The sequence below is a fragment of the Microcebus murinus genome, chromosome 4 (genome assembly GCF_040939455.1).
Source record: "Microcebus murinus isolate Inina chromosome 4, M.murinus_Inina_mat1.0, whole genome shotgun sequence".
NCBI classification, from domain to species: Eukaryota; Metazoa; Chordata; class Mammalia; order Primates; family Cheirogaleidae; genus Microcebus; species Microcebus murinus.
In genome coordinates, this window is record NC_134107.1 from 103,816,984 (window position 1) to 103,843,591 (window position 26,608).

Below are 26,608 nucleotides of genomic sequence, written 5' to 3' on the forward strand. Positions count from 1 at the left end.
ATACAATTACTGAACCAACTGGGGTCCACTTGTCTAGTGCAGCAAAGCCAGACACTGAAGCCAAGACACTCAGTGGGAGAAGGAGGTATTTTTATTGTATGGTGCCATACAAGGAGAACAGGCAGCTAAAGCTTAAGACCCAAACTCCTCAGTGACTTAGAAGCAAGGATTTTTAAAGCAGGGGCATGTTTTAGGAAAGCAGAAATTGAGATCAATACATGGAAGTTATACATTGACCAGGCCCCAAATGGGGGTGAGGTAGGATGTGTGTGTGCTATGGATCATAGATGGATTCAGAGATTCTTGGATTAGCAGAAACGAATGTTAAGATGGGTGTGACTCTCTCCAGGCCTCTGGGGAGAAACTTAGAACAAAGAACTCTGGTCAGAGTTCAATTCCTTGGTTCCCCCTTATCCAATTTTCTATAAGGTGGGGGTTTCTGAAAAACAACTCAAAAACACATGTTAATAAAGCCCTGTTCATTAAAAAACAAACAAACACATGTTAAGATGCCATCTTTTACTTTCCATATGGGACCAAAACGCCTAGCCTTGGTGACTCTGGCTTATTTGGAGGGCCATTGTTCTCATCAAGTTGCCCATTCACTTTTCTTTTTTTTTTTTGAAACTGGGTCTTGGTCTATCTTCTGGGCTAGAGTGCAGTGACATCATCATACTTACTGCATCCTCAAACTCCTGGGCTCAAGTGATCCTCTCACCTGAGCCTCCCTGAGAGCTAGGATTACAGGCCTGAACCACCACACCCTGCCTGCCCATTCACTTTTCAAAGCTAGTTAAATTCCTGGACTACTCTGGAAGGGAATCAGAATTTCTCTTTGTTTCCATGCTGGGGTGGCTAGCAGGCCCCTCCCAAGAGGGGTGCTTGTGCCATCTTGATACCTAAGAAATTCTTTCTAAAATCTTTTCTAAATTCACACTGTTGATAAAAGATAGTTTGGAGGAAGAGCTATTTTAATTAATAGTTACAGTGACCTACTTGGATGAGCATTCCTTAGATCCAATAAAATGAGAATTAAAATGTCTAATAATTAAATTTAAAGAAAAATAAATAAAAGAATTTTATCATAAAAAATAGTTACAATGACCAGTTAATCATTAAACCACTTAAATCTCTTTATAACAAGATTCTAAACACTTGGATTGCTTATTTTAATCAAAATTCAATTTCAAAAGAAGTAATCTTTTTTATGTAGTTCTTTTTAATAAATAAAGAGATTTACTCATTTGGGCAAAAGGAAAGTTTAGAAATGTCTCTTTATAATGACTTTAGTGGTGGAGTAAATACAATAGATTTATGAGAATAGGAGATGTTTGAGAATATTCCTAGATCTGTTTTCAGTGAAAATGAGATTATTGCTCATGGCTGAAACAAACAAAGAAAGGTCTCCTCCCTATTGGAGTTTCCATATATAAATCCTGGGTTGGACCTCTGCCTCAGGGTTTCTTCTTGACTCTTGCGAATCCTTACGTTCCCTTTCTGCGGAGTCTTTTTCCTTAAGAAGGCAAGGTTTCAACCTAGGGGTGGGGGCTAGTTTATTCTATTATGGGGCTGGAAGTCCAGCCATGGAGTGGAGGTCAACACCTCCCGAGTCCACTGAACTGGAGGAGAGTCCTGAGGCCTGGGTATTTGTTCTGCCATTGGTCTTCAATCTGGGCTTTAGGTTTCTCCCGAATGCAGGCTGCACTGAAGAGCCTCTATTGATAGATGTAAAACCTGATTCTATAGGTGGCCCTAGCAGCAGCAGCCCTAAGCACGGCTACAGGTGGCGGAAAGGAGAGAAGAAATGGGGAGTGACAGAGAGTGGGAACAGGGGAGAAAGACAAGCAGCGCTGCGGCGGAGCCGGGGAGGGCGGAGAACAGGCCGAGGGATGGCACACACGCGGACGGGGAGCGGGTGTGGGGAGCGGTGCGGGCCGCCAGGCGGAGCGCCGAGCCGCCGACCCGACTACAATTCCCAGGCTGCGTCGCCCCGCGCCGCCCACCCGCGCGGCCGCCGGCCCCGCCCCTGCGCCCGGCGGCTCCCCCGCGCCTCCCGACTTCCCGGCGGCCCCGTGCGGCCCGGGCATGCCCAGTGCGGGCGCAGCGGCCCCGGCCCTGGGAGCTCCCGGGCGGAGCGGGCGGCCGGGCGCGGAGGAGGCGAGCGGCCCCCGGAGGGCGCGGGACCGGGCGGGAGCCGCGGCGGCGGAGCTGCGGGTAGGTGCGGGCTCGGCCGAGCCAGGCCCCGGGCCGCCGCGCAGCCCGCGGTGGGCGGCCGGGGCCCGGAGGGCGTGCGAGGGCAGGCGAGGCAGGCCGGGCCCGAGCGTGGGCTCGTGAGGTTCCCGGCGGGGCTGCGGGAGAGGACCGCTGGCGGGAAGGGCCCGGGAGGGCTGGGCACGGCCGGGCGCCAGACGCAGCTCCCGGACCCGCGCTGCCCCAGGTGCGGCGCGGCTATCTTTAGCTCTGACGGAGGGAAGCGTGGTCCGCGTCGCGTGCACAGCTGCGGTTGCGAAGGGAGACCAGTTTTCAGCTGAATTTGTCTAGAAGTTGCGGGGGAGACTCGACTGAGAGGACCCGTAGCCTCGGAGGCAGTCCTTGGAGCCCGGGAGAAGCGAGGATGTTTACCTTGCCTGTACCTGGAGTGGGCTGTGACAGCTTCCTGCTTTCCGGGGCTTGGGCTGAGTGGCTCAGAAGTGGAAGTGCAGGATTGTGCCTCAGTAGATGCTTAGTAGAGTCTAGTGACTGTTAGGAACTTAATGGCCAGATGTATTTAAGGCTTAAGAGAGATTATTTGTCCATGGGATTCTCAGCTTAAACAAAAATCTTTGCACAGCTAAAGTAAAAGGAAATCTCGACTGAGGGTTACAACATCTGTGTTCTGAAGTTTGCTGTAGTTGCCATTCACACCTCTTAACTTTGGTCAAGCTATTTGACTTCTGAGACTCAGTTCCCCGTCTGTTAAATGATGGGAACCAGATGCATCTTAATTCAGTCCAGCTCAGTTGTAGGATTTCTTCTCTGTTATTCTGTCTGTGTGTGGTCTCACATTGTGGTAAATTTTTCTCTGTACCTCAGCCATTCTGTCAAATTGGCTAATTCACTAAATATATTCCTGTAGGAAGGAGGTTAGGATCTCAGTATGTGTTTGGAGTGACCTGTCCTTCAAAGACTACTGTTGATCATTGGGCACCTTGCCACTTGGTACATGCAGAAGCCAGGTGTTAACTGGCTAAGGTTCAAATAACACAGCTGTTCTGGACTAGGACAGACATTTCAGGCACCCTGTCAGTGCCCTGTGAAGTCCAGACTATGAAATGGACTTCCTTAAATCTCAAAGTTGGCTCATTCTTTAGTGGGATTGTGTCTATATAGAATTCTGAGTTTTTATGTTCATGTTGCACTCTGTATTAAAACCTATGAATTTTAGTACTCTTAATTTATACATAGCAAGTAGTTGCTTAAGAGGGTGGGTCCATGACAGTATTTACAAACTAGTGTCTTGCATATCATCACTGAGCATTTGCTGTTCACCCACCTCTGAGCTGCCCTTACCACAACCCTGAGAATGGTGTCTATATGGCTATACCTACATGATTGGAACTCTGAGGTGTTTGTGTTTAGGAGGGAAGGGTGGGAGTATTTAACAGAAGTTTCTTGCCCTAGTAACTTCTCTATCTGAAGTGAGTCCGTCTGCGTAGGATTTGACTCAAGGAGCAGATGGTATATATCACGGTGTTGTGCAAGTTGCCTTCCTATTGCTGTTTTCCCAGCTCTGAGTGGCATTAGTCCATTTGGGTCAATGAGGTGCTGTTTGGTGACCTGGTTAATGGTCAGGGAAAGTGTGCTTATGTTTTGAAATTTGAGGTTTATACAGGCTACCTGTGAGATTTTGTCATTATGTTATGGTCATACTTCTTGAGAAACCCAAAGCTTGGTTTACTGGGGGGTTGGGAACTTTAGAATCTCAAGTTCTTAAACAATTCTGAAAGTGGGTTTTCTATTCATCTTAAAGAAATTAAAGAATAATATTTTAAGAATATTTATACACATGAACTCTCAAGTTCTTAACTTTTTAAACTGGATTTCCCATTCATTTGAGAAATAGAGAAAGCCTTGCTGTTTTAAAGAATGTGTGTGTATGTGTATATGTATGTATATGAACTTTTGGGGGGCCTATTTTAAAATCCAGTGTTTCATGTTTATTAAAGTTATACATGTATATATTTAAAGTTAGAAAATGTAGACCTATTTGGAGGTCTTGGTAGTCAATTTCATGTCATACCTTAAACTTTCCAGTGTGCTGGAGGGTTCTGTGCATGACTAAAGTGCACAGTTAGTAATTTTTGTAAAAACTTTTATCTTGCTCTTGTATTTCCACTCAAGTATTTCAGTGTATACAGCAAGCATAAAAACGGCTTAAGAGGATATTGAAATGTAGTTACCGTCTATCGCCAAATCCTTAAAAGTGCTTGCAATGTATAGGAGGGATAGTTAGAGATAGCAAGGCTCAGAAGAGACTACCAGGCCAAGAGCACTTTACCCCATTGTAAAAGTGAAAGGGTAATGAGTGATTAAAAAAAATTATGGATTTTAGATTTCAGCTGTTACAGGAGTAGCTTCACTTAGTTCACTGTGTTAGTGCTAGTATCTACTGAATTGTTAGTATCTACTGCTCTTCTGTGAGAGCTCAAGTATGTGTGGTCATGTTGTAGAAATGTATATGAAGTAACTTATCTTTAAGATATTTTTCCCCATCATGCTCTGTTTCCAGGTCCTTCATGATGAGAGATTTTGGGGTGCTTCTTTCTCCTCTGTGTAGTTGATAGTTAGGGTGGTGAAGAGATGGCTGACAGTGTAAAAACCTTTCTCCAGGACCTTAGCAGGGTGAGTACATTCTGTTCCTACGAATTCATTCTTGACTTTTTGCTGAATTGATTAGGAAATCCTTTAGCTGTTTTTGGAATTTTTATCGTGTTTGTTGGGTCCTTCATGTATAGATTTCCATTCTAGTCCACATTACTCAAGAAGTATTATCCTGTATCTTGCAGGCACTTGGGAGACTTAACCACTTCGCTACGGTGCTCACTGGCCTCGAAACGTTGCCCATAGCCGGCACTAATAGTCTGCCTGATAGTTTGTGCTGAGCATTGACAACGAATCCGTTTTGCTCTTGTGTGATGAGGAAAGCTTTAAAGCACTGAAAGCTTGTTTTACTTCACAGGCAGCTTTACTTGTAATGTAAATCAGAATAGGTAACATATACATAAATGTTTTTATTATGTTATTTTTAAATGTTCACAATTTTATTTTGATAAATGAAAATAACCAAAGTCATATCATGGCTGTCGGCTAAAGTCGTTGTGCGCGTTCATCGGTGGCTATCGACTTTAGTAGACGCTGGTACTGAAGTGGTTTTAATCTGGTGAATATCTCTATATTAGAACCCTAGTCAGCTTGGCTCCAGACTTTTTTTTTTTGGAATATTTTTAGACTTACAGAAAAGTTGCAAGATAGTACAGAGAGTTCCTGTGTGTATCTTTCACCAGCTTCTAATGTTAACATCTTATAACTACGGTACATTTGTCAAAACTAAGAAATGAACATTAGTATTGTACTATTACCTAAACTACTTAGTTTGGATTTAAATTACAGAACGTATCTTTTTCTCCCCATTCTACAAGGTACGAGTAAGGATGCTCTAGGAAAATGCCCCATAAAGATCTGTTTAGGAACTAGTCATCCAGATTACCACCCAGTAGCACAAAATTCTACTACTCTTAGTGGATATCCCAGTTGTAACCCATCTTACTTTATACCCAGGAGCATAAGAGAGGCCATTTTGGGGTGGGGGTGGGGATGGGGGTTCTTTCTTCAGTGGGAGAGTTTAAAAGGTTATTACCTTTGAGTAAAAGAAGGGGAATTGAAGGAGTATCTTAGAAGGACTAAAAAGATTTTATGCAATATGATTTACCTTTAATACCTTTACCTTCTTGTCTTGCCATTTTTGTGCTATAAAATTTCAACATTGGATCGTTCCTTCAATGTTCTTTTTACATGTTCGTCTGCCTCTGGAGACTGTATGTGTCTCAGACGTGGAGATCCTGTCATCCTAGCACATTCTAGGCCCTTAGCCATTTGAACTTAACTGTCTTAGAGATTTGGAGTTTTCTGATTAAAAAATTTATTGGTGGAAGCTTTAGAAGGTAAAAGCAAAGTTAAGACTGAAAATTACTCAGACAAAAAAAGATCATGGGTACACTGCCAATTTATGCTATCTGCAAGTAGTATATAAACTTGCCCATTTCTCTGTATCCTGCTGTTATTTCTAAAATTTGTTTTGTCTAATGACAGTAGGTGAGAATGCCATCCAGCTTGGCCACTGCTTCCAGATCATTTTTTCTGCTTCCTAGGAAATTGAACACCCCAGCTACCTTACCACTCTGCTTTGGATGGAAATTTATTGTGGCACTTATTAAGCTATAATATATTTTTTTGTTTACTTGTGTCTTCATGCTAAGGTATAAATTTCTTGAGCATTTCTATATAACCAGTATATATAACTCATTGAAGATGCTCAATATGTGGGTGGGTGGGTGGTTGGATGAGTGAATACAGTTTTTCGAATTAGGCGATAGGCAGTCCTGGTGTTTATAGTACTGACAGTAACCATTCTGCTATCAGAGCTCTTTAAATATGGTTGGCAAGTACCTCTGTCACTTTTTAAAAAAAATTTTCTATTTGTATATATTCATGGGATACAAGTGCAATTTTGCTACATTGCTATATTGCATTGTGATGAAGTCAGAGACTTAAGTGCATCCATCACTGGAGCAATACACTGTCCACTGTCTTTTTTTTTTTTGGAGACAGAGTCTCACTCTGTAGCCCGGGGTACAGTGCCATGGCGTCAGCCTAGCTTACTTCAACCTCAAACTCCTGGGCTCAAGTGATCCTCCTGCCTCAGCCTCCCAAGTAGCTGGGACTACAGGCATGCACCACCATGCCTGGCTAATTTTTTCTATATATTTTTAGTTGTCCAATTAATTTCTTTCTATTTATAGTAGAGACGGGGTTTCGCTCTTGCTCAGGATGGTTTCGAACTGCTGACCTTGATCGATCTGCCCGCCTCGGCCTCCCAGAGTGCTAGGATTATAGGCGTGAGCCACCGCTCCCGGCCAGTCCACTGTCTTTAAACTCAACAACTTCCTCCTTTGTCAAACACTCTTTAAGGACATTCTTTCCTCCAGCCATTTCCTCCAACTAACATGTTGATTCTATTTTATGTGGAATGCTCCTATCCTGGCGCTTTCCCACATTTTAATTATTCTTTGTGTCTTTCTCCAACCTTGGTCCTACTGTGGTCCCTTCTAGAGATAAGTGTTTTATTTTTCTGTGTATTTCTAGATTTATTTATTTATTTTTTGAGACAGAGGCTCACTTTGTTGCCCAGGCTAGAGTGAGTGCCATGATGTCAGCCCAGCTCACAGCAACCTCAATCTCCTGGGCTCAAGCAATCCTACTGCCTTAGCCTGCCGAGGGGCTGGAACTACAGGCATGTACCACCATGCCCAGCTAATTTTTTCTCTATATATATTAATTGGCCAATTAATTTCTTTCTATTTATAGCAGAGACGGGGTCTCACTCTTGCTCAGGCTGGTTTCGAACTCCTGAGCTCAAGCAATCCGCCCGCCTCTGCCTCCCAGAGTACTAGGATTACATGCGTGAGCCACCACGCCTGGCCTTATCTCTAGATTTAGTACAGGATACAGGGAATACTGTAGACATTTAATTGATACTGAAAGAGTGTAGGGGAAGGCAATAACTTGGCTTCATAGTGTTAAGTGTGGAGGGATTGGAAAACTGTTTTGCACCCATGTTAATCAAGATTGGTTCAGGCAAGAATTGTCAGTGGATGTTAAATCTAGGGTGGAGACTTTGATGAGCAGGATATTTGCATGGTCTCAGAAGCGTCTCCCCCCAGATTGCTTATTAGTTGCAAGAGGAAAACTTTGGAGAAAAAATGGAAAAGCTGGATGTTACCTTGATTGGGTATGTAAAATCATCACCAACAAGGATATACAGCTGTCATGTGCCTCTTGATATGATACCTTGAAGGGCATGCCATCACTTCTGTGATATTCCTGCCACCAAGTGCTTACTTTGCATCTAATTGTGAGGAAACAAACCTAAGATGAGGGAATTCCATAAAATAATTGGTCTGTATTCTTTGAAAAGAAAGACAAAGGCTAAAGAACTGGTGCCGATTTAAGGAGACTAGATGTGACAACTAAAAGCAATATGTGACTCTGGACAGAGCCCTTGAGTAAAATGCTATAGAGGGCATTATTGGGACAAATGGAGAAATTGGAATATGGACTATAGATTAAAGTATTTCAGTATTAAATTTCTTGAATTGATAACTACTCTGTGGTTATGTAAAAAAAATATTCTTAGGCAACACTGAAGAATTAAAAATAAAGGGACTTGATGTGGCAACTTGCTCTCAAATACGTCTGGACAAGGGATATTTGGAAGTTCTCCATTATTCTTGCAACTCCTCTGTAAATTGCAGTATTTTAAAATTTAGAAAAAAAATCAAAAGGTCCTTTAAGCTGTATAGCAAAATAAATACAATGGTTTCTAGTTTACTGTATGTGACTTTGGAAAGTCTTCTCTGATCTATACTTTTCCTTCAAAAATAATATCCTTGTCTGTAGGGAATCAAAGATTCCATATGGGGCATTTGTACCATCTCAAAGCTAGATGCTCGAATCCAGCAAAAGAGAGAAGAGCAGCGACGACGAAGGGCAAGTAGTGTCCTGGCACAGAGGAGAGCCCAGAGTATAGAGCGGAAGCAAGAGAGGTAAGGAGTGCAGGCTGATATCAATATCCAAGGCAGGGATGACGCTACATAGATAGTGACTTGAAGTTTCAATACCCCATTATTTGTTTTTGTATGCTTTTTCCAAGAAAAAAGTTACAGGTGATTTCCTTCCCCCTACAGTGACTTAAACTAGAGTCTAACAATAATCCCTGCTCAGAATAGTGTTAAGGCAAAAAAAGCAGAATGCTGAATAGAGAACCAAAAAGTAGTATTTGGTTTGATGGATACTTCTAGGGGAGCCTATGTGGATTTTTTTATTGATAAAAGAGCCCCAGCCTAGACTTTCTCTTAATTTTCTCCAACCTGAGATTTTAGAAAATAATTAAAAAAAAAAAAAATGGTTTCCCAGAAATATTTTTAGCCTTTTCTCATTGACTGACATTATAACACTGGGAGAACATTAAGTGCAGCAAAGTAATATGGTACCAACAAAAGGAATAAAATGGAGAGCTACTGAATGACAATTGGGAAATAACCTATATGCCTTATAAGCTAAATATGTGTGGTCTTTTTCAGTGAGCCACGTATTGTTAGTAGAATATTCCAGTGTTGTGCTTGGAATGGAGGAGTATTCTGGGTAAGTTCTTTTTCCTCATATTTCAGGTGCCTATAAGCTTCTTCAAATTGTTGCTAGATTGATAGTTCTCAACTGTTTTCTTAAAAGACTGAGACAAATAGCTTTTACCTGCTGATGTATGCTTAGGAATATAACTCAGGATTCTATACATAGAGAGCCCTGAATATATACTCTGTTGCTTGGGCTAGAGTGCAGTGGCATCATTATAGCTCACTGCAACCTCAAACTTCTGGGCTGAAGCTATCCTTCTGCTTCAGCCTCCCAAGTAGTTGGGACTACAGGTGTGTACCACCATGCCTGGCTGATTTTTCTATTTTTGGCAGAGATAGGGTCTTGCCATGTTGCTCAGGCTGGTCTCAAATTGCTGGCCTCAAGCAATCCTCCTGCCTCAGCCTCCCAGAGTGCTAGGAGTACAGGCATGAGCCACTAGACATGGCTTATATACTTTTATTATTTTTTTTAAAAAATGACTCATCTCCACTCCTGCTTTACTTGACCAGCCTTTAAACAAAAAATGACTCATTCACAAGTTTTAGTATTGTTATATAGGTAATAATCTCTGTTGACATTGTCTGGACGTTTTGGCTAAGAGCAACTATGGGGATCAAATGGGAAGAGCAGATGCTACTGGACAAGAGAAAATTTCTGCCTCCTTCTGGTCATAGTAATTGGCTAGAATTGATGACTATTGAAACCTATAGCAGAAAAAGTTGCCTACAATTAACTGAGAACCAACATAGGCTTAAGCGAAATTTGGGTACTTTGAAGAAGAGGTAGTTAATATTTCCTTTGACTTAAAATTCAGCGTAATTCAACTCATCTTAATCTAAACATTTCACAGATATTTTCGGATGTTAGCTTTAATTAGTAAGCATTGCTTTGTACTGAGTATTCAGGCCAAAATATAGGGGTATACTATTAATATTTGAAATGTTCTTTGCTCCCAAAAGTTTCACTGTTTTATAGCCAGTATCAGGTTTGTACCTCTCAACTGGAGTACTGGGAAATAAAAACAGGTCCAATTTTAGTGCTTTTTCAGGGTCCTCATTTATAAACGTTACTCTCATATAAAATCATTACACTGAAACTTGAAATAGTTGTTTTAAAGGAAGGCTTTTGATGTGTACCTTGTTGTTTCTTTTCTTTAGTTTAGTCTCCTCTTATTTTATCGAGTGTTTATACCTGTGCTTCAGTCAGTAACAGCCCGAATTATCGGTGAGTAAAATACCTTGCTTCCTGTCTGCTGGGGATGGAGGTGGGAGATGTTACCAGTCTTCCTTGGTTTACTGAACATTTCCTGTGCACTAGGAGCGTTAGGTGTTTTTAACTCAGACTTCCTAACAACCCTTCAAGATGGGTACTACTCATTTTGTGAATGAGAAAATGGAAATTAGTTACCCAGGTTAAACCACTAGTAAGTGGCAGAGCTGGGATTTAAACCCAGGTGGTTTCCTGCAAATTGTATACTGGTAATCACTGGCATCTCAGTCACCACCATGTATGCAGGTTTGTTTTAAGATAAGCAGCACATATTTATGGTTACTCTGGAGTTGTGGCCAGAATGTGGTGTGTCTATTATGAATTAGTCTCTTTGAGCTAGGTATAGTAATATACTAGCAAGAAAGAAAGATGTGGGGTTGGGGAGGGAAGAATAGTCCAAAAATAGGAGTTCCATATTTGGTCTTCTGTTTTTCTATTTCTCCAGTTAATCTAATAACTTCGTTTCCCCCTTTCTTAGGTGATCCATCACTACATGGAGATGTTTGGTCATGGCTGGAATTCTTCCTCACATCAATTTTCAGTGCTCTTTGGGTGTTGCCCCTGTTTGTGCTTAGCAAAGTTGTGAATGCCATTTGGTTTCAAGTAGGTCCAGCCCAGAATGGAGTCTGGGTAGTTATAGCATGATGGGTTGACAGGTGACAAGTTTCAGTCTGTGAAGTTAGTGGTGTTATGGGGACCTATTTTTCAGACTTGACTTTTTTGGCCAAGAAGCCAGTGGGTGATCTTTGTGTTCCTCTCATTGCTAGATGTCTGGGGGCTTTTCTTACCTGGCAGTTCTAGTGGCAGAGCAGTGGCCTTAGCTTTGGGGATGGACATCAGAGCCATTTAATTAATGTTTTGGTGTATATTCTCTGTTACAGGATATAGCTGACCTGGCATTTGAGGTATCAGGGAGGAAGCCTCACCCATTTCCTAGTGTCAGCAAAATAATTGCTGACATGCTCTTCAACCTTTTGTTGCAGGCTCTTTTCCTTATCCAGGTGAGACTGGTGTTTGGGCCACATAGGCAGGTTTATTTTTTAAAAAAAGAGTTTCACTAGAGGGAGCTTCACAAAGACAGGGTATGGTATTTATACTGGGGTATATGTGCTTAGTTGGAGGTAATGATTTTTAAATCATTTTTTCATGGAAACAACAAAAGAATTTAAAAATCTTAAAATTAATAAGAAACATGAATTTTCCTGCTTTTCCCTGCCATCTTGAGTATTCTCCACTTTCCTGCTATTCAGAAACTTGAGAAGTGTCTAGGAAGCTTTCTCAGACAGTGATTATTGGAGGGGGGTGGGTGAATGGTGTTAGGTCTCCAAAGCTTTGCAATTAAGATTTGCCATATTTGTTCTTCAGGGAATGTTTGTGAGTCTCTTTCCCATCCATCTTGTTGGTCAGCTGGTTAGTCTCCTGCATATGTCCCTTCTCTACTCACTGTATTGCTTTGAATATCGTTGGTTCAATAAAGGTAAGTCCATCTAAAGAAACCCACAACATCAAAGCTTAGTTTGGAAATGCTGCTACTGCTAAGCAGACTTCTGAAGCTATTCAATAGTTAGGCCTATGGCAAACTATCTTCAGAAGGAAGTAGCCTCCTTGGCAAGAGAGAGCTTACATTTGGCTTAGTGGGTTTAACCCTTAACTTTGAGGCTGGGGGATGTAATGGTATAGCATTATCTTTTTGGTGTTTAATGTCAACATAGCTCTGACTAGTGGTAAGATGGCATAAATAAACCTGACTGCTAAATTAGGGAAATGAGATTGATATCAGTATTCAGATTCTTTTGGATCTTTTAAAAAGACCTTGGTATATTTATCTGGGTGTGTGTTGTTGAAAGAGGTTAACTGATTTCTCCAGGATGGCATCCTTTTTATTTAATATATTGCTTTGTTCCAAACTAATATTGACAAAGGGTTGCTGGTGCTGAAATTCTTAATTCACTTAGCCTGTCAGCTCGTGATTACTGAATTGTGAAAACTTTGCATAGAAGCTTTATATCAGATTTGTGCAATTCTAATTTATGTGCTTCAGCTGTGTTCTAAACGATAGATCTGTACCTAAAACTCAAGTCTCTCAAATAGTTTGTCTACCACAGTTACTTAATCACTCTATTAAAAGGAAATATATCTAACTGTATTGCCTTCCTTCTTTTAGGAATTGAAATGCACCAACGGTTGTCAAACATAGAAAGGAATTGGCCTTACTACTTTGGGTTTGGATTGCCCTTGGCTTTTCTCACGGCAATGCAGTCCTCATACATTATCAGGTAATTTGGCTAGAGGGATTTTAAGGAAACAAGTGAAAATAAAAATTCATGTAGTGAGCACCTTTTATGTGTTTGGTTCTATGCTATACATTTTACATTCTTATTTGACCATCAGGGAACTTACAGGACTTTTCTCCTTGACAGAGTCATAGACATTTGTCAGTTAGCATTAAAATCTAGTCTGCATATCCCCATATCCCATATCCCCATCTCCCCATATCCCATATTCTATGTTGCCTCCTGGAGCAGTGGTAAACATATCCAGTGTGAAAAATCTTTTGTTCTTTCTGAAAGGTGTTTTTTATATATTAAGGTTTTATCAAACCATGATGTTTACTGTGGAGGCAAAGGAATTTTGGCCTTCTAATATCTTCTCCAAAGTCATGGCTTTTATGTAAGTGACTAACTCTTTTCTCTCTCTCTCTTTTTTAAACAGTGGCTGCCTCTTCTCTATCCTCTTTCCTTTATTCATTATCAGCGCCAATGAAGCAAAGACCCCTGGCAAAGCATAGTAAGTATTAGCCAGTCAGTGAAGGTTTTGCTTTATGAAGGATCGGGGTGGTAACACTACAGTTATGTCAATGAGACTTTTTTTTTTTTTAAAATAACCTCTTAACATTGCAGAAAAACCTTACTATACAAGTTTGAAGAAAGAAAAACATTTCTGGGATATATCTCAAACTTTTCCCCATGATATGTACATGCTTGTATATTTTTAGAGTTGATCCTATTATATATATTCTTAATATTTAACAATTCACTGAATATAAGGCACTTGTGAAAAGCTATAGTTAGGTTCATTTTTTGTAAGAATGGCCAACTTTTTTTTTGAAGGCAAGCAAGAAAATCAGGTTTATTGCGGAAAGAAAGCTAGGATTATAGCGCAAGAGCAAGGTTTATAGAGCGTGATACATACACCACAGATGACAACTGGCCCCATTGTCACAGCAAAGGGTGAGCAAAAGGAAGCAGTAAAAAAAAAAGAATGACCAACTTTTAAAGTAGTGGGCTATATGGTTTGGCCAAATGAATTTATTGTTAATGATCATAAAATTTTTTTTTTTTGAGACAGACTGTCTCACTCTGTTGCCCATAGTAGAGTGCCATGGTGTCAGCCTCGCTCACGCAACCTCAAACTCCTGGGCCTGGGTCAAGCAATCCTCCTGCCTCAGCTTTCCTAGTAGCTGGGACTACAGGCATGTGCCACCATGCCCAGCTAATTTTTCTATATATTTTTAGTTGTCTAGCTAATTTCTTTCTATTTTTAGTAGAGATGGAATCTTGCTCTTGCTCAGGCTGGTCTCAAACTCCTGACTTCAAGCAATCCTCCCATCTAAGCCTCCCAAAGTACTGGGATTACAGGCGTGAGCCACTGCACCCGACCTCATAAAATATTTTAAAATGAGTGTTTAGCAATAATAACAGTCACTCCAAAAATTTTAATACTTAAAAGTTCATTCAATTTTTGATCAATTTTGGTTAAGTCAGTGAGGATAGTTATATTAGAAATTTTGGGTCTGTTTGGGTTTTTGCATGTTCTTGCTATCTAGCAGTGCTCACTATGTATCTTAGGAAGGGTAATTGACTTTTTCTTAACTCTTCCTTTTGAAACCACAGATAGCCTATGGTATCTTCAGAAATAGCTTGAAGTTTATATCCTGAAACCAGCTCTAGAAAAGTGCTTCTAGAATCAGAATTAGGGCCGGGCGCTGTGGCTCACGCCTGTAATCCTAGCTCTTGGGAGGCCGAGGCGGGCGGATTGCTCAAGGTCAGGAGTTCAAAACTAGCCTGAGCAAGAGCGAGACCCCGTCTCTACTATAAATAGAAAGAAATTAATTGGCCAACTGATATATATATAAAAAATTAGCCGGGCATGGTGGCGCATGCCTGTAGTCCCAGCTACTCGGGAGGCTGAGGCAGGAGGATCACTGGAGCCCAGGAGTTTGAGGTTGCTGTGAGCTAGGCTGACGCCACAGCACTCACTCTAGCCTGGACAACAAAGCGAGACTCTGTCTCAAAAAAAAAAAAAAATAGAATTAGAATATGACTTTTTCCTTTAAGAGCCCCAGTATTTTAAAACTGGTGATTCCATTGCATTCCCAGCAGCAGAACCCAGTATGTTTTTACGTTTTTTTCCTACGCCAACAATGCAAATGCAAAGGCCCCAGTGCATTTTTTAGTTGCTTTTTCAATCGTATGTTTAATATCTGTACTTCCTTGATCAAATTTCAGTTGTCTTATCTTTCCCTGTGTAGTTTTAAATTCAGTGTAGTCATATGATAAGTTTGATCAACTGGGAAGGTAACAAGTTGGGTCTCTTGCTTTTTGTTTAGCCTCTTCCAGTTGAGACTCTTCTCCTTGGTGGTCTTCTTAAGCAACAGACTCTTCCACAAGACAGTGTATCTGCAGTCCGCCCTGAGCAGCTCAACCTCTGCAGAGAAGTTCCCTTCACCGCATCCATCTCCCGCCAAACTGAAGGCTGCTTCAGGCCACTGAGTTGCCTGACACCCAAAGGGGATGGGTGGGATTGGAGGAAGGCTGTGGCAGCTGTTCCCTGCTCACCTCCGCCTGCCAGGGAAGGCAGGAGCCACGCTGCCAAGGGCCCTCTGCATATTCAGTTCTTTCTGAGGAACTGAAAGGTTTGTCTCTGGTGCACATAAGGCAGAATCTTCCTGACACCAGTGTGTGGATTCTTACCACCACCGTGAGTCTGAAAGGACCACAGGTTTTTCTGCAGCTATTTTCTAGCATTTGCCATCCCCTGTGCCTGGACTGATTTGAATACTTTGTTTTTTTTCTCCCTGTGCCATTTTACTCTCCCACCTTTCCTGCCTTCTATCACCCTTGGATGAATGGATTTTGTAATTCTAGCTGTTGTATTTTGTGGATTTGTTATTTTGTTGTTTTTCTGTGAAGCACATACGTTGGATGTGGGAGGTAAAGGAGTACCTCAGTTGCTCCTGGTCACTCCTTTTATAGCCATCACTGTCTTGTTTCTTGTAACTCAGGTTAGGTTTTGGTCTCCCTTGCTCCACTGCAAAAAAGAAAAAAAAAAAGCCTGAAGAGATGAAGCGATGGGACAGGAGGAAAGATCTCATAGCCAGATCTGTCAGGTTTTGGAGTGATTTTTTTTTCTTCCCCTTGAAGGGGAAAAAGCTTTTTTCACTGGTACATTTAAAGCCCCCAACTATGGGGAGGTACCAATTTTGGCAAGTGCCACTGCAACACAATACTTGGAGAACCTGAACTTTTCAACTCTGGGGGAGCAGAAATTTACTGTTGGCCACTGCCGGGTCTGTCTGGTATTTCAAAGGAATATTGGGTGCTGCAAATAGGAACTGAAGGGGTAAACTATTAAACCCATTAAATCCTGTGATTGGTTGGTGTTTTCCTGTCATTATAAGAGACTAAATATGGGGGGAATGTCAAAATACTTGTACAATTTTAAAATTTCACAATTAAATGTGAGCTGGTTTCCCACAAAGTGTGTAGTGGTTGAATTTACAAATTATGCACTGGAGAAGTGTATTCATGGGACACAAGACTTTGTGTTGGGTAATTTGGTTATAGTTTTCAGAGACTGGTCCTGAAAAATGTTCCCTGAGAAAGTTTGGTTTATATGATTATAATCACATTTACACTTTGTGAAAGACTTTGGGATTGTTGAGTTTTTTGTTTCAGTCTATATGTACAGCTGTACTGTGTATTCATGAGGGAGATAGACCCTTCTAGATTCCAGTGTATTGAACATTTCATTAGTCAAGGGAAGAGATGAGTCATTTGGTTAAAAGAAACCTTTAGTATGTGCAAGGCAAAATATGGAATTAAAAATTGTTGCTGGGAGTTGTAAACCAAGTTTGAAGTGCTTATGCAATTGATGGAAGGAGGGTTTTTAAATAGCATCTTGGAAGTGATTACTGTTTTCTAGGTTGTGCGCAAAAAATTGTAAGATAGTTTAAGATTTATTTCCAGCATTCCCCTATGACATCTCTGGTCATTTGACAATAATATCACAGAGAACTACTTCCAGATTGCTGTGGGGGTGGTTTAAAGAAGACTATAGTATTTCATCAGTTTGTAACTGATCAGTGATTTCCTTGTTTAAGCTTAGTTTTTTTGTTTGTTTGTTTTTTTTTGAGACAGAGTCTCACTCTGTTGCCCGGGCTAGAGTGCTGTGGCATCAGCCTAGCTCACAGCAACCTCAGACACCTGGGCTCAAGCGATCCTTCTGCTTCAGCCTCCTGAGTAGCTGGGACTACAGGTATGTGCCACCATGCCCAGCTAATTTTTTTTCTATATAAGTGGGCCAATTAATTTCTTTCTATTTATAGTAGATATGGAGTCTTGCTCTTGCTCAGGCTGGTTTTGAACTCCTGACCTCAAGCAATCCGCCCGCCTTGGCCTCCCAGAGTGCTAGGATTACAGGTGTGAGCCACCTCACCTGGCCTAAGCTTAGTTTTTAAAACTAAGTTTTAAAAATAACCTTAGTTATTTAAGCAGCCACCTCTTTGCTGCCTGAAGTTTGTATTTGTACCATGTAGAAGCATTTCAGTTTAGAATGGTGAGAGAGGTTGAGTGGATAAAGATATAAGATACATGATTTTATACTCAACACTGTGCCTGGCTATAAAAAAATGCTTTAAGTGACTGGAAGTGAGGAGTCTCCAAAGTTTTATTAGTGTAATTGAGAGGCCAAGCCTGTATAAAGCCTAGATTAGGTGTATCTGCAATAATAGGAATTTGGTAACAATCTCAAATGAGCTATGCACACAAAAGCAGTGTAACTTTTCTTGCCTTTTACTAGGGTATGGACACTGAGAACAGTGATTGGGAAATTGGAATCAAAGACTAGGCTCTGATTTTGTTTGCTAAGTTCAGAATGGCAGTTTGAGGCAGACTAATAATTAGTAACCAAAAACAAGGGACCTCATTCATGTCACTGAAAATGAAAATTAGCTTGAGTTTTAATCACAACCAGTAGGATCTCAGGAATTGTTCATACAAGCTTTTTTCAGTGATAGCCACAACTGGTATTTATAATTCAAAATACTACCCTTTTTATTCTACCTTTATACCTGAGTTGTCTGTTGCAGCAGCTCCTGAATTAGAAAGTGGATGCTTTAGATCCGAGTACATTCAGTTTGCTAGAAACTTCTAAATGGACAGATTCATGCACTCATGTTAATTGCTCTGCATTTAATAAGGGTTAAGATAAAGTTTAAGAAGAACTGTGACAAACAGGAACAAATCCAGAAGTGGGCAACTAATGGTCAAAGTTTTATAAACCACCTTAAAAGATACAATCTGTGGGAAAAAAGAGCAACTATGGTTGTCCATTCACTGTCTACTCATTTTCTATTCACTAATATTATGGTGGTAGTATGTTCATTCATATAGCTCCGTCATTAAACTTGCTGTCATTGAAATTGCTCTGGTAAAGGTCACCAACTCATCAGTTAGTGGGGTGGAATAGAAAGTTTGTTTAGCAGTCATCTCACCCATCATTAATGTGTTCTGCCTATCCTGTGTGACCCACAGAAGTTAAAAGAAAGCTGACTTCAGGTCAGGGTAGCATATATATCAATGAAAAATTTTGGACAGACCTAAAATGAGTCTGTAGAACTAGTAAGATATCAAGTGGGGGAACAGATGACTTAATCATGTAACAAGTATTTGAACACCTGTCAGACATTGGAGACTCAAGGGTGAACGAGAAAGATGATTACTGCTCTCTTGGGCCTAACAGACAAGAAAATGAACATGCAAAATTTTAAGATTTTTATGATCAAATAGCTATTTTCCACAGGTCTCAAAGCTGGGCAAAACATTGGCATTCAGAGAATCTTTGAATAGAATGAGAAATCAGGCCTCTCATTCTTGTATTCATTCTTTAATTTCAGATTTAAATGTTTTATAATGCTTTGAGATCTATGCAAAAAACAGTGACCATTTGATCATTTAAGTTATTTTAGGTGGGCACAGTGGTTCAGGCCTGTAATCCTAACACTTTGGGAGAATGAGGTAGGAAGATGGCTGGAGGTCAGGAGTTTGGAGACCAGCCTGAGCAACACAGCAAGACCTGGTGTCTACAAGAAAGAAAAATAAAAATTAGCTGGACATGGTGGTGTGTACCTGTAGTCCTAACTGAATAGGAGGCTGAAGCAGGAGGATCCCTTGAGCCCAGGTGTTTGAGGTTGCAGTGAGCTATGGTGACACCATTGCATTCTAGTCCAGGCAACAGAGAATGACCCTGTTTCCAGACAAAAAACCTCATAATTTTAAACCACAAATTGGCATCAGAATCATCTTAACAGCTTTTCCAAAATACACATAACACCTGGTTCTGGAGGAAATTTAAGTAATTACAGAAACAAAAGGTAATTTAAATTCAAGTAAACTACTTTCCCAGAAATTTGAGAAGCTACTGCATCCACAAAATAAGAACCATATTATTGTGAAAAAGGAACATAATGGGAAAGTTCTTGGAAATTAAAGCAGCTGTGGAAATTTTTAAAGATGAGATGGCTTAGGCCTGGTGCAGTGGCTCAAGCCTGTAATCCTAGCTCTCTGGGAGGCTGAGGTGGGAGGATCCTTTGAGCTAAGGAATTCAAGCCCAGCCTAAGCAAGAGCAAGACTCCATTTCTACTAAAAATAGAAAGAAATTAGCTGGACAACTAAAAATATATAGAAAAAATTAGCTGGGCATGGTGGTGCATGCCTGTAGTCCCAGCTACTCAGAAGGCTGAGGCAGGAGGATCGCTTGAGCCCTGGAGTTTGAGGTTGCTATGAGCTAGGTTAACGCTATGGCACTCTAGCCTGGGCAACACAGTGAGACTCTGTCTCAAAAAAAAAAAAAAAAAATGGCTTATAAAAGTGACATTGAGGAGGCTAATTTAGTGTGTTGCAAGATAAAACCAAAGAAATCTTATAGAATATGGAGCAAAAAGATTTTTTAAAAAGTCAAGAATCATGGAAGAATTCAAGCACCAGGAGATACAACATTTGTCTAATAGCAACTTCAGAAAATGAGAATAGAAAAATGGAGTCAAGAATAAAATCAATATTTCCTGGACTGCTGATGAAAATTGGAGTTTTCAGATTGAATAGGCCAGCCAAGTCTAAAGCGGGGGAAATGAAAGGAAACAAAACACATAGATGAAATCCCTAAGGAAAAACAGTTTTTCAGAGAGAAAAATAGATTGCCTATAAAGGAATATGACTCAGACTGGCATCAGACTTTTCAAGAACAATTCTCGATAATCGAAGATAAAGTCACAATGTCTTGAAAGTGCTTTTATGTATGTTTTGTGTGTGTCTGGGGTGGGTAGGTCCCAAGTTTGTTCCTAAAATTATAAACCTAGCCATACCTTTTATAAAAGACAAAATAGAGATATTTTGAAAAATGCAAAAACATTATTTGCTTTCCATTCAGCTTTTCTGAAAAATTTACTTGAAAAAAATTATTTTTTTCAAGGAACAGAAATGTCTTATTAAAACACTCAACCAAATGAGGAAACAGTGTAATCCAGAAGTGCATTGAGAGCGGAGCCCAGTAATATAGCTTTGTAGCACACTTAGAAAGGTGGGTTCTACCAGTAAAGAGTTCTAGGAAGAACATCTTCAAGAAAGAAACAGATAACATACTGTTAGTCTGGTGTGTTACAGAATGAGACGTAGGCATACGTTTCTTTGGATCAAAGATATAGAAGAAAGGTAAACTTACACTTCGGGAAGGACCAAAAGCTCTACAAGAAAGTCATGACTCTTAGAAGGTATTCTTTTAAGCAACTAATGGAATAGTAAAAACAGTGCTTTCTGAAACAACCAAGTCAAAACGTAAGTCTGGAGGGTGGAAGATTAACTGATACACTGAATTCATATAAAATCTCTGGATTTATTTGTAATAATTACAATAATTTTTCTATGACATTGTTTTCTTGACTTTGATTTTACTTGCAGATATTCCTTTTCTAATGGATTGGTATCAAAGACTCACCCTAAAAATAGGCTTAGATTTTAAACTCTGTTCTTCAGTAGTATATTTTGACTTATGAAAAATTTGACTTAACTACATCACCTAGAAATTTAAACTTATTCCCTTTAAGAAACATGTTCAATTATTTAAAAAATTAATGAGAACCCCAACATCTTAATATTCTTAAAACAGTATTTTTTTTTTTTTTGAGACAGAGTCTCGCTTTGTTGCCCAGGCTAGAGTGAGTGCCGTGGCGTCAGCCTAGCTCACAGCAACCTCAAACTCCTGGGCTCAAGCGATCCTTCTGTCTCAGCCTCCCAAGTAGCTGGGTGGGACTACAGGCATGCGCCACCATGCCCAGCTAATTTTTTCTATATATATTAGTTGGCCAATTAGTTTCTTTCTATTTATGGTAGAGACGGGGTCTGGCTCTTGCTCAGGCTGGTTTCGAACTCCTGACCTCGAGCAATCCGCCCGCCTAGGCCTCCCAGAGAGCTAGGATTACAGGCGTGAGCCACCGCGCCCGGCCAAAACAGTATTTTTTAAAGGAATCTTTCTAATTTTAACACCCCCCCCTTTAAAGAGAAAACTCTTGCAGAAGCATTTACTTTTAGTTCTGTAATTCCTGCAGGTTCAGCTTCAATTGCCTTCTGTTAAAATTACATCTACTACTATTAAAAAGAAAACAAAATAGATTTATTGAATCATAACGTTCTGGGATGACTGTGATCATGTGAATTTTGAAGAAAATACACGTGATTTTAAAGAACTGATTTAAATAATGCACTTTCAATACGTTTGGTTGGCTCCCTTCATGGGAGAGTAAATAGGAAGGCAAGTGAGTGGTACTGGAACCATATTTGAATGGTTGCCGGATGCTCCCATTCTTTTTTGTGTAGCTTTTACTCACTGAGGTATGGAGGGAGTGTAGGGAGTGCAAGAGTATATTGGTGTTGATGTGTGTGTCTGAGAGATGATGGAAATGATGCTTCACCTTCCTCACTGCCCTCAGCAATATTTTTTTTGTTAGGAGGAGGGGAGGGAACATGGAGGCCAGTTAGGGTATGGAAAGCAGCTCTCTCTGGCAGATATCTTAGAAAGGGGTGAATTTATGGCTGGGGTGCCTGCCGGTTCCCATCTACTGCTTGGGAGAACTCTGCCCCTGTGACTGTCTCATTAGCCCACCAGTAGAGATGCTTCCAGCTTAACCCCGCCAATCCCTGTAGGCCTATGCACGCCCTTTCACAAAGCTAGGGGCTGAAGAAAGGAAATGCCTCGTGGAATCGGTCAAGGCTCCTATGTCTATCAGTACCGGAGCACGGCAGAAAACAGCTCTTGAGCCAAAGGACATACAAATCTTGTACCAGAGGGAACGGTCTGGACCAGGAAGCATTTGAGCTTTCATTGACAATAGGTAGAAAATTATACCCTACTCTCCTTTAACTTTATATTAGGTAATGGCCAATTTCTACCTTTAAAAAAATTCCTCAATAACGAAGACGAGCGGCTTCATAGACCTGCTTTTTGAGATTTGGAATGACGGCCTATTCCTCGGCGGTTTACGTCCCGCTTCCGGTCACGTGACCAGGCAACGCCACACATTCCCACCGCTACTCCTGCTCCGTCCGCAGACCGACACGTAACTCCTCGGCCCTCAACCAAACTGCTCGGGGCACGTTCTTTCCGCGCTCTTGGCTCTCACGCGCAGGCCTATGACAGCTCGACGGGAATACACAGTCCCGCCTCCAGCCTGCTAAGTGATGGCTACATTGACCAGTTAACAAGCGGGAGCGTGGTCTTGTCCCCGCCTCTGGGTCTGACAGACAGTGACGCAATCCTATCGCTCTTCCGAAGTGTCGTATTGGTCTGGAGCCAGCCAATGGAGAGCGGTCCGGGAGGCAAACCCGGCCACTGCCAGGGTTGGCTGCGCTACTGAACGGATGGAAGAGGGAGCCGAGCGGATTGCTTAGGAACGCCGGCTAGGTGAGAAGGCCGTAGGATGGATCTTAAGGATTAGCGGCAGGTGCAGTCCAGGACGTTGGAGGGGCTGAGCGAAGTGCAGGAGGCAGGGCTTTAAGAGGAAGGGTGAAGAATAGAGTTTAGGGCCTTGTAGAGGAGGGGGCGTGGGGTGTGGTGTGGGGACATCCTGGATGGAAGGATGTCAAGGTGTGGGTAGGGAACATAGGGTCGGTGGTCGGGGTGGGGCATGCTCTTAGGCCAAGAGGGCGTGGGCAAGACTGGGTCCTTGGATTAGCTCTGGAGGGGAAAGCGCGTACGTTGGAAGTGGTGGGGTGTCCCGCGGTGGGTGGTATCAGAGGTGGGCGGTTCTGTGAGGGTTGGGGGAAGGAGACGGAGCTGGAAACTGCAGGAGAGAGCAGGAGGGGGAGGGCAGGGGAGTTAAGGAGTTGAGAGGGTGTCGAAACGTGTGTAGGAAAATTGGGCTGGGGAAGTTGCAGTCTTGGAAACTGGAGCTAGAGTGGGACTCGCGGGGCATAGTTGTAGGAGAACAGATGCTAAATGTTTTAAGTGTCTCTATTCTTATTTACTTTGGTGGTGTGCGGTGTGATCAAAGAGCACACAGTGAAAACTCCTTTACGGTCCTGCCTTGAATTACCAGCTCCTTTACTCAGTTTTTAGGCAAAGGTCCTAGCATTCTCATTTCCTCTGCTTACTCTTCTGGGTGTGTGGCTCACATCAACTCAGTGGTGTCAAGTTTGTTTTTATTTCAGACATTCCAGAAAACAGCTACAAACCTGACAGAGATGGCTGGATTGTTGACTTCCCAGAGTTAGGTCTTTATTTTTGATTGCATGATAAGGTTTTCCTTTGGGATTATACTTAAACACACATCTAAAAAAACTGCTCTTCTGGGACAGTTAATTATGGAAAAGATGTTGACTTCTCAGTGTTAGGACTAGGAATGTATGATTCTTCATGCCTTCCACCTAGTCCAGTGTTATTTTTTCCTCCAGTGATAGTGGTGAAAAAATTAGGGTAGGGGGTAGCCAAAGGTTCGTTAGCAGATACATAAGTACAGCTAGATAGGAGGAATACGTTCTGGTGTTCTGTAGCACTATAGGGTAACTATAATTAACAAGAATTTATTGTATGTAGCTAGAAGAGTAGATTTTGAATGTTCCCAACGTAAAAAAATCATAAGTGTTTGAGGTGATGGATGTGCTAATTACCCTGATTTGATCATTATACATTGTATATGTGTATTGAAATGTCACACTGTACCTCATAAAACTGTACAATTATTATGTGTGAATTAAAAATAATAATAAAAGCAAAAAAAAGATCAGGAGGGATGCAAGTTCTTTTTTTCCCCAAGCATAGCCTTGTACTATATTACTTATCCTTTGTTACTATGTTTTTTATCATGTAGCCCTTGATAAGCTTATCATTTAAGATAGTAGTAGCTATCTTATATAGACATAGCTAACCTTTTTTTTGTTTTGATTTTGTCTCTTGGCTCTAAAATACTTAGGTTTCATTTAAAACAATCTATGAGGTAGCTATTGCTAGAACTGGAATGGGGCATTTTAGGTCTGTTTTCTGATTTCACTATACCACATTGCCAGTCCAAATTAGGAACCCCAGAATCCTTTCCCAAAAGTAGGTAAAATAAGAATCTGATTCAATGTTATCTAATTTCCAGATAAATAGAAATGGGAACGTGATCTTGCCCAAAGTGATTTAAACATTATTCCTTGACAGAAGTCACTTAAGTTGTTGGGCTTTAGCTTCCTCAGTATGTAAATCTGGAATTAATATGAAGGGATAATCTACATCTAAAAAGCTAGGATTTTTATCATTAATTTTTCTGTCAATGGAGGAAATAGTGGGGATGTAATGGTTAGAAGGGAAGAGTCTGAAGTCAGACTGTCTAGGGTTAGCTGCATGGCCTTATTATTAGGTCACCAGTTTTCTCATCTATTAAGAGAAAAGTTACCTACCTCATAAATTGTAAGAATTAAATAAGATAAATGCACATCAAGTACTTAATACCTGGCATTTTGTAAGGGCACAGATATTTAGCCAAGCTTCATGTACAGTCATTTGGGGAAAGAATGGCTCAGTAGGTGGTAATAATAGCCAACTCTTATGTAGTACCGAGTATGTCCTTTTAACAATCCTATGGAGTAGTGGTATTATCCATATTTTACAAATGAGAAAACAAGCACAGTGGTTATGCCATATAAATAATTCTTGTCTATCAAGTGATTACTATTCTGAATTATTTATCAACTGCTTCCCTCAACATTTTATTTTATTATTTATTTACTTATTTATTTTCAAGACAGGATCTTGCTCTGTCACCCAGGCAGGAGTACAGTGGTGCAAATGTAGCTCACTGCAGCCTTGAACTCCTGGGCTTAAGCTATCTTCCTGCCTCAGCTTCCCAAGTAGCTGGGACTGTAGGCATGCACCACCATGCCTGGCTAATTTTTGTTTGTTTGTTTTTTGTAGAGGTAGGTTCTTGCCATGTTGCCCAGGCTGGTCTTGAAATCCTGGGTTCAAGTGAACCTCCTACCTTGGCCTCCCAAACTGCTAGGATTACAGGCATGAGCTACTGTATCCAGCCAACATTTTATTTTAATCTAGTTTTTTTTCCCCCCGACCTTTTTCTGCTTCAGAGGAAAAATTTATTTTCTTTTCTCTCCAGATTATCACCTGCTGCCATGAACTAAATCTCTCTGTTTCATGGAATCAGTTGCTTAAATCAGCAGTGTCAATTATAGAGATGCATTGAGACAGATAACTGGAAGCGGGTATAAATCTGAGCAGTAGCTACAGTGTGATATATGGGATTGAGAGTACAGTGATTTGTGTATCTCCTCCTCTTCTGTGTGCATGATCATACCTGTATTAGTGATCAGTCCTACTCTGTAGTTGACCCTATAGCCCCATTGGGATTTGAAATAGGAAGAAGCTTGTAGTCAGTCAGTTGAAGCTTAAATTTAGGGCTGGAAATTATGCTGATTCAGTTGCAACTTCTATTTTTCCTCTTTATATGTTTACTTTTGTACTCAGTGTTCATTCCCTGCTTTTTTCCCATACATTCCTGCTTTTTCCTGAATGCTTTCTTTCTTCATTTTATTATTTTTTTCTCTTTCTAATCTTTCCTATTTATTTGTGCATCTTCTCCCTTTTGTAACATACTATTGGCAGTCACGCTTGTGTACTTGTTAGATCTGAGAAAATGGGAAACAGAATTATGGGTGGTATATTCTGATCACTCCATTTTAGTTTTGACACAGACCTGACTGTGCCTACTTCCTTGCCAGTAGATCATACTTTAGGCAAGGCTAGGGTATTGGTATTAGCCTTGACCCTCTCTGGTGTTTTCACTAGCTCATATGTCCTAGCTCATTGTCTCCCACCATAAAATATGAAAGATAAGTAAATTGAAGGTATTCAGTATCCTATGGTCTTGACTTTTCCATTTCAGCTATTTGAGTGTCATCTGTTGCCACCATTTGATGTCAAGATGACTAAGCTTGGATTTTTGCGGTTGTCCTATGAGAAGCAGGACACCCTTTTGAAGCTTCTCATTTTGTCAATGGCTGCTGTATTATGTGAGTATGCACATGGACCTTTCTTTGGGAAAGGAGAAAACCTTGAAAAAAATTGA

General features: G+C 41.0%; 2 protein-coding genes across 3 annotated transcripts in view; both read left to right on the forward strand.

Moving 5' to 3' along the window:
• The first annotated feature begins 2,057 nt into the window (after nt 1–2,057).
• Nucleotides 2,058–16,479, forward strand: EI24 (EI24 autophagy associated transmembrane protein). The gene is made up of 11 exons (XM_012783300.3): nt 2,058–2,214; nt 4,769–4,881; nt 8,716–8,861; nt 9,399–9,459; nt 10,608–10,674; nt 11,198–11,322; nt 11,601–11,720; nt 12,085–12,196; nt 12,884–12,995; nt 13,432–13,506; nt 15,329–16,479. Exons 2-11 carry the CDS (start codon nt 4,840–4,842, stop codon nt 15,489–15,491), a joined length of 1,023 nt encoding a protein of 340 aa, XP_012638754.1. The 5' UTR covers nt 2,058–2,214; nt 4,769–4,839; the 3' UTR covers nt 15,492–16,479.
• Nucleotides 16,480–22,843: 6,364 nt separating this feature from the next.
• STT3A (STT3 oligosaccharyltransferase complex catalytic subunit A) overlaps nt 22,844–26,608 on the forward strand; it is a 29,366-nt gene continuing 25,601 nt past the window's right edge. For both annotated transcript variants that reach the window (XM_012783299.2, XM_076002627.1), the window contains exons 1-2: nt 22,844–22,953; nt 26,426–26,552. In XM_012783299.2, coding sequence (XP_012638753.1) covers nt 26,465–26,552 — 88 coding nt within the window. In that variant the 5' untranslated portion in view covers nt 22,844–22,953; nt 26,426–26,464. The remainder of the gene's footprint in view (nt 22,954–26,425; nt 26,553–26,608) is intronic.

Excerpts from the sequence above, each read along its gene's own strand:
- EI24 (XM_012783300.3), top strand. The coding sequence starts at position 4,840 with ATGGCTGACAGTGTAAAAACCTTTCTCCAGGACCTTAGCAGG. Across the intron at positions 8,862-9,398 it reads ATAGAGCGGAAGCAAGAGAG|TGAGCCACGTATTGTTAGTA; the intron begins GTAAGGAGTGCA and ends GGTCTTTTTCAG. Across the intron at positions 10,675-11,197 it reads AGTAACAGCCCGAATTATCG|GTGATCCATCACTACATGGA; the intron begins GTGAGTAAAATA and ends CCCCTTTCTTAG.